The sequence below is a fragment of the Agrilus planipennis genome, unplaced genomic scaffold (genome assembly GCF_000699045.2).
Source record: "Agrilus planipennis isolate EAB-ADULT unplaced genomic scaffold, Apla_2.0 scaffold9, whole genome shotgun sequence".
In the NCBI taxonomy this organism is placed as follows: Eukaryota; Metazoa; Arthropoda; class Insecta; order Coleoptera; family Buprestidae; genus Agrilus; species Agrilus planipennis.
Window position 1 is genome coordinate 1,443,951 of NW_020442467.1, and position 7,469 is coordinate 1,451,419.

Genomic DNA, 7,469 nt, shown 5'->3' on the forward strand with positions numbered 1-7,469 from the left:
AACCTTAGTTAACTAGGTAGGTACCATAATTTTTAATTAAACAATTAAATATTTAATAAGTAAGTAAACTCAAGAATTGGTGCGTCATAGTTAAAAAAAGCAATACCGCTGTCTTTTCAAGTTCATGCCTGTTTTGCGAAGGTTCATAAATTAAACCCATACTACTGAACGTTGTGGCGATAAAAACCTATTTGTTGTTGATGATAATATTTTCAATTCTTCTCGATAAACGCGCTACCATTTAATTTGTTTATATTGCGATGCTGGTATTTTTTTACGTGCAGCAAAAGTAAGAAATGATGTTATTTGACTGTGCCTCAAAGGGTTAAGTGACTTTTCATTATTTATTCTTGTTTTTTATTCTCATAAAAAAGCAAATTCTTTTTGAGTGCAGCGTCAGCGCTATGAGAATCGCATCCGCAAGAACATCCACACTGATAAATGTTCAAATCCATACACAAAATTCCGCAATTGAGGATGCGGATGCGAATATCCGCAACATCCGTTATACATTGGGATGCGTCAAATGAGCATACACCATCTGGTGGCAAAATTTATAACTCGAATGAGGGAAAAATTTACATAGGAACTGTGCACGCAAATTGTAAAATTGCTTATTAAAAACCATAAACACGTTAAAAAAGTAAAAATTTTTTTGATGATGGAGTCGACGAAGTTTTCTTCTAAAGTTAAATCAAATAAAAAGTTAATATGTTCAGTGAAAAGCTGCAATAGCACTTCATTTGACGGATTCCAATAACTACATTAAATATTTCAACATCCTCTACATTATATTTAGATAGGTACCTATTTGATAAAAAATAAGCATTATTAGTCACCATTTCCTGTACTGATTAAAAAATTACTGAATTATGTCAAGTAGTATTTTATATGTATACACATGTATGTCTGCTATTGAATCAGAAAAATACAATAAATTGATAAATTTTATTGAGGATTATACCTATGTACCTAATTAAATTTACGTTTAAAATACGTACAGCATAAATCATTAATTATTGCTGTTCCAAAATATTCTTAAAATTGTTTCTATCTACTAATAATATTGTAATAGTATCTTATTGTTAACAAAAACGGCTGTCACTTTCTGTAGTTTTGTGTAATCTGAATTTGTTAATAAGAAATCTTTACTGGGTTTCTCACGTAATGCTGAAAGTTTAAATATCATTGTTGATTGTTTTGTTTGGATTCAAAGAAACACAATGTAGGCTAATACAGTCAAGGTTGTCAATAAACGAAATGACCTAATGAGTGTACACAGATAATGAACTATACAATTGACCTGCAGTCTGAATTGCAGCAGAGGACAAAAAAGACAGCAGGATTTTGTTATTAAAATAAGTAGACACACAATGTATTGTGATGATTAGATCAAATTACGATCAATTAATTGCATCTCGGCGTAATTTAAGATCACTGTCTGAATCCTTTGATTTACGATACATCTATGTAGGTACCTTACAATTTTTTACACTCTACATCTACATCTATACGATTGATGTGGAGTTGATATGGGTAACGGGATAGCCTAGAAGTTTAGGTTTAGACCACTGCTTAGCATTTGGAAGGGCACCGATTCGGTTCTTGGCCCGTCTACACTGATCCAAGTATTTTTATGATTTCTTTGGATCACTTAGGCAAACGTTGGGGGCAGTAATCACTACATAGTATAAAACAAAGTCGCTTTCCCGCTGTCTGTCCCTATGTATGCCTAAATCTTTAAAGCAGATTTAAAATGCAGGGACATAGCAGCTGTGGCGATACCGGCCGAGAGGCCGGTTTGTATTGTCTAATGACAAAAATACTGTGAATGTTGTATATAAAGACATTCTGTAGTATATTTAGTATGTTCAGGGGGTATCTTTTGAAGATTTCCCCTTTTCGATAATAATGTAAACAAAACAAAAATATATATAGTAGTATCAGCATTGCACCCGTGCGAAGCTGGGGCGGGTCACTAGTATTATAATAAAAGGAGGCTGAAGAGAAGCTTCCGCCTCACCTTCTTGCATAGTCCAGAAGGACTAACCGCCCACCAGCATAATTAGTAGCTAGTGGGAATGAAACACCCAAATGTCCTATTAAAGTTAGTTTCAGCATTTGCTGAAGTAACACAAATTCATATAGGTAGGATTTTGGGAGACATGGATGCCGAAAGTCGTAAGTACCTAACAAAGCAGATGATCTTCGGTTGGTTTTATAATGCAAATTAATACCTACTATTTTGTACCTTTTACTTCGTGTCAGTTAAGCACTATACCCAGATAAATATAATAAGGATGTTTAAACAAGATAGATATTTTGTTTACTTGTCCAGGTTTACTTAAATACTGTAATACCAACTGATTATGCATAAATGGGTTATCATAAGCAAGTATTGAGACATGTAAGAAGTGGGTACACAAAAAACATAGTGAATTTTTTTTAAAAGCGAAATGCTTACTTTCGTACCTATAAGCTCATTAGAAAATAATAATTTAAAATGAAGCTATTAATGGGTGCAAAAAATCTAACTATAAAAAATAAATGAGAATGTAGATTGTAAACTGGCCCAACCTTAGTTAACTAGGTAGGTACCTACTGAAGTGTTACAAAAAATTATAATTGCTTTCTTCATATGTTTATTAGAAATTATCTTGCGAGCAATAACTAATTTTATGCTCTACATATTCTGTAATTGAAGATTTAAAAATTCCAAAATAAAATTAAGAAGTATGTATACTCATACTGATAAATAAATTGCTCTACAGAAAATAGAAAAAACTTATGTTAGGAAATTAATGACAAAGAATAGCCAAAATGGTGAATCGAATTCTGAAATTATAGTGTAGGTAGAGATAGGTAGGTACATAACTTATCTGTAGAATGTGTGCATCAAATGGGTGAACATCACATTTTACTGTTAAGTTAATGAATTACCTATACTCTATCAGTCTATCATATCTAAGTACCTATGTATACCTTCGCAGCAAAATCTGCAACACCCTCAGTTTTTTGTAAACATATAAGTTCAAGGGTAACAATAGGTTCGATTAGTAAATCTTAATAGAACCGACATAACTAGTCAAATAATTTGTCGGTAAGTAAATAAATTAATTAATTAACTAATTTAAGCAAATTATTTTTTCTCTTGTGTCAATCTGTAATGTATTGTATAAAAAAAAAGAAAAACTTACCGCATTATTCAAAAATTTGCAATAGCATTAGCATTGTTCAAGTATTCCCGAAAAAAGGTTCTTAGGAAACCTTACAATAACCCCATTGCTATTCCGATTATGTTTTTTAATTATCCTTTATTTCTGGCGTTTCTTCTAGGGTGCTTTCTAATTAACTTATTAATAATACAAAAGTTTCTCAAATTACACTACACATTAAGAACAAACTACTACAAAAATTGTTTACATGAATACAAACATAACGTATACATTTGACATACTGCACGTATAACCGAACCAAACACCAAACACCGACTGACGAGTGAACTTCTAATGCACCATAGATAATAGTCCATAAAACTGCATAGGGCTCAACCATTGAACTAGACTACAGATACTGGAACGCGTACGCTATGTTAAATTTGTGAGCGCAAGTGTGCGAATAGCTCCGCTGCTGCGGAGTGGGATACCATCTCTCTTTCACACACAGGCGCTTATGAGTCAATATCGGAAGTCAGGTGAAAATGAGGCAGGTGTGCGATACCCGTGTATGATTTTACATTGCCGTGTGGTATCTTTATCGCAGAAATTATTAACAAATTATTGGCGTATTTTAAAATTTGTTAAAAAGCAATAAATTCATTAGAAATAATTTTTATTGTGACCTAGTACAAACAAAACAATACAATTAATCCGAAAAAGTTCTAATTTTAATTAACTAAATTATTCTAATTAAATTAAAGTATTGTAATTAAGTTAATAAAATATTTTAATAAATTAAACATGATAAAATAATATTTTTTTATGTGAGCTATGTCTAATGTTACATTTATCGCCCAATTATTGAGGTCTCTTTTTTTGGCGTACTTTTTCAGTGGAAATTTAAAATAAATATATGTGTAGAACTAATATACTAATAATTAACAAGGTAATTATCCTTATTTTTCATTAAAATTTTCGCGTACACATGTACCCATAATGCAGGTTAAATTATATTTCATTGTTTTAATCTCTAATTAATACTTATTTATGGAATTTTATGTTTTCATTGGATCTCCATTCATTTGTGCACCTATATGTACAACAATATTTAACCATTTCAACTAATTACTTTAAAAAACTAAAAAAATTAACAACACAGTCTAAATAACACCTCTATTTACGTTAGTATGACGCAGACAGATAACCACGCCACAGCGTCTGACCTTGTCTAACACTTGGGATCAACTTTTTGAACAGCTTCCCATAAGCGCGCTCATTCCAGTGTTCCCCTCCACTTCAATGGGCTCAACAGAATATATTTCTTTAATCTATGATACGAGTGACCACTGATCATAGCATAGATGAGAGCAAAGAATAAAGCAGGCCGCACACCGAAAATACGCAACATAATGGTCACGTTCAGAAAATTCAACGATGACACAACTGCTGAATAAGATTAGTTTTTAATGTGGAATCTAATGAGAAATAATTAAAAAAAAGATTTTACTGAGCTCATCCTTACTATGTTGGTTGTGCAACTCGTTAGTTATGATTGTGATTTTTATACAATAGTGTACAACACCATACTTTTATCTATGATGATATTACCGTGACTTATGACATTTACATAAATCATAAACATTATCTATGATTATAAACCAATGTAACCTTACTTATTTTTGTTGTTTTCCTTGCTTATTAAATGCAACGGATACAACAATAATAGTATTTCCATTAATTAAACTACTTATGTAATAAGAATAACACATCATGATAAATTCTTTAAGATTCCTTAAACATTCAAAAATAATTCGAAGTTTTAGTACACAAATAAATGTGCAAGAAAATTCGAAAGATTCAGGTAATCATATCCATATCTCTTGTAATGTATGCATTGCTTACCAAAGTGTGATTTTTAGCATCTTTAGAGAGAAATAAGCACGAGGAAGAAATCCTTAATCATCCTGACTATTTTAGTGTACATAACCTTTTTACAGTAAAAGATTTATTCGATGCTAGAGTTCACTATGGCCATAAAGAAGGTTCTTTAGATGAACGTATGCTACCTTACATATACGGTAGTCGACTTGGCCATATAATTTTTGATTTGGATAAAACAGCAGACTATTTAAGACGTGCTTTAAATATAACAGCTCACATAGCTTATAGAGATGGTGTAATTCTATTTTTTTTAAGAGGAGCACAAAATTCTCATTTAGTTGAAAAATTTGCAAAACAATGTGGAGAATTTGCACACACTAGGTTTTGGAGAGGTGGTATTTTTACAAATGCTAATAAACAATTTGGTACAGTGACTAGATTACCTGATTTATGTATTTTTTTAAATACACATAATACTGTTGCTTTGGAACATACTGCAATACGAGATTCAGCAAAAATGGGCATAGCAACTATAGGAATTGTCGATTCAAATAGCAATCCTAACTTAATCACCTATCCTGTCCCAGGAAATGATGATACTCCTTGTGCTATAGAATTATATTGTAAATTATTTACAAATGCTATTTTAAGAGGTAAAGAAAAGAGAAAAGAACATTTTGGAAACTAAATAGTATGTAGTAGTGAGTAAAAAATTTAACAAAAAATACTTGCCTTTATTATGTTACTAGTATTTACTTACGATTTCATTCGCGTGGATTTCGGATACCTTTTGATTTTAAACTAACGTTAAAGTTGACCTGCATATTTGATTTTTCTGAATGTTATCTATAGTTATTGCTTATGCCTTTACATAATGAAACTATGGGGTTGGATTATTTTCGTTTATTAGAGGTATGAATAAATTTTTGCAATTTGCAAGATAATCTTATATAAAGATTCACTCAAAACAACAAAGGGGTCGTTAAGAAATCGTGTCTAATAACAGTTTTGTTCATTGCAGATCAATCACCAATTTTTAGTTATTTCACTAATTAGCTGCTCTTTACTTGCTGGTCTAAACATTAATAAAAAGACAGAATTATTTAATTTATTTAAATGACCTAAAATGAATTTCTTTGATTCATAAAAAAGGTACCGGATCCCAAATCACGTACCCGTCCAATCTTTATTATTTTGTTCACATTTAATAAGTAAGAAATAAGCAAAGTTTAGTTTTAGAGAATTTATTAAAAAATATGTAATACAACACTGGAATATTTACAATTGCATTTCTGATTTGGTAATTATTTTAATTTTACTTAAGACCTAATATACACTTATTGAAAAATTAGGTACCTATATTCGGTAATACACGTTGAAGTCGATCTTGACTAGACTTTACTATTCGATAAACTATGTAAGTATGTATAAAAATTATCATTAACCTGCTGTATCGCTTGTATACACCATGAATAAGGTTTATTCATTTTTTCGTGTGCCTTTATTTGTTTCTTGGCCGATTTACATTATTCGTTACTTCTATAGGGGCATAAGTCTTGAACATTTTGTCGGGTCCAATTAGATTTAGAACTCTAAAACAATAGTAAAAGAATAGGTACATGGTGATGAAAATGTAAATTAGAAAACATACACGTTGTACACTAACGGGAAATAAACCGCCATATAGGACATAAATAAGTGGTGAAACTTTGAGATCCATACTTCGTCAAGTCGATTTGCGAAAGTAACTGCGCAAAGTTTGCCGCATCGTTCAGTTCCCATCATTTTTCCAGTTGCTTGTACCCCATAAACCTACAAAAATAACAAACACAAGATTAAAATTAAAACATGCATCTCAAAATGTATTAATATATTTGTGTAGTACCTCCCCCGCTCTGTCAGTAAAACTTTTTTCTTCGTAGTTTGTAGAAACTGGTCCTGGACATATAAGTGAAACAGCTACGTTCTTACCTACCATTTCAGCTCGCAAACTTCTAAAGTAGCCCTAAAAAATATTATTTTGCGATTAAAAAAATTTATATTTCAGAATTAATTGGACCCTAATGAAACTAAATGTGTATCGGTGCAGTATCAGCATTATAAGAAATATTGCCAATGAACACCGAATTTTTGCTAATAATAATTGTAATAATAAACTTTGTATTGAAAAATAGATCTGTTCTAATTGTATTATATTTTGTCGTTAGATTAGGAAAAGGGAGAATCTTTTAAAAAGAAAATAATAAAATTACTTTCCATGTTAGACACTTTCTTTTTATTGTAATTATATTTTACTTTTTAATAACTAAATACAAGAACATTCTTCCTTTTTTATCAATTTAAAGATCATTAGAGCTAATATCCAAAAAATCAGTAGCTACTTACTGAATGTTATTATCGATCATTAAAAAAATGTAATGAACTTTATTG

General features: G+C 30.8%; 2 protein-coding genes across 2 annotated transcripts in view; one reads left to right on the top strand and one right to left on the bottom strand.

Annotated features, from left to right (window-relative positions):
- The first annotated feature begins 4,816 nt into the window (after positions 1–4,816).
- On the top strand, positions 4,817–6,166 carry LOC108737214 (28S ribosomal protein S2, mitochondrial). The gene is made up of 2 exons (XM_018469940.2): positions 4,817–5,019; positions 5,078–6,166. Exons 1-2 carry the CDS (start codon positions 4,929–4,931, stop codon positions 5,725–5,727), a joined length of 741 nt encoding a protein of 246 aa, XP_018325442.1. The 5' UTR covers positions 4,817–4,928; the 3' UTR covers positions 5,728–6,166.
- A 101-nt stretch (positions 6,167–6,267) lies between these two features.
- The window catches only part of LOC108737204 (dehydrogenase/reductase SDR family member 7), a 17,453-nt gene continuing 16,251 nt past the window's right edge, over positions 6,268–7,469 (bottom strand). The window contains exons 5-7 of the mRNA XM_025981219.1: positions 6,925–7,044; positions 6,691–6,851; positions 6,268–6,631 (exon numbers count right to left, since the gene is read on the bottom strand). Coding sequence (XP_025837004.1) covers positions 6,541–6,631; positions 6,691–6,851; positions 6,925–7,044 — 372 coding nt within the window. The 3' untranslated portion in view covers positions 6,268–6,540. The remainder of the gene's footprint in view (positions 6,632–6,690; positions 6,852–6,924; positions 7,045–7,469) is intronic.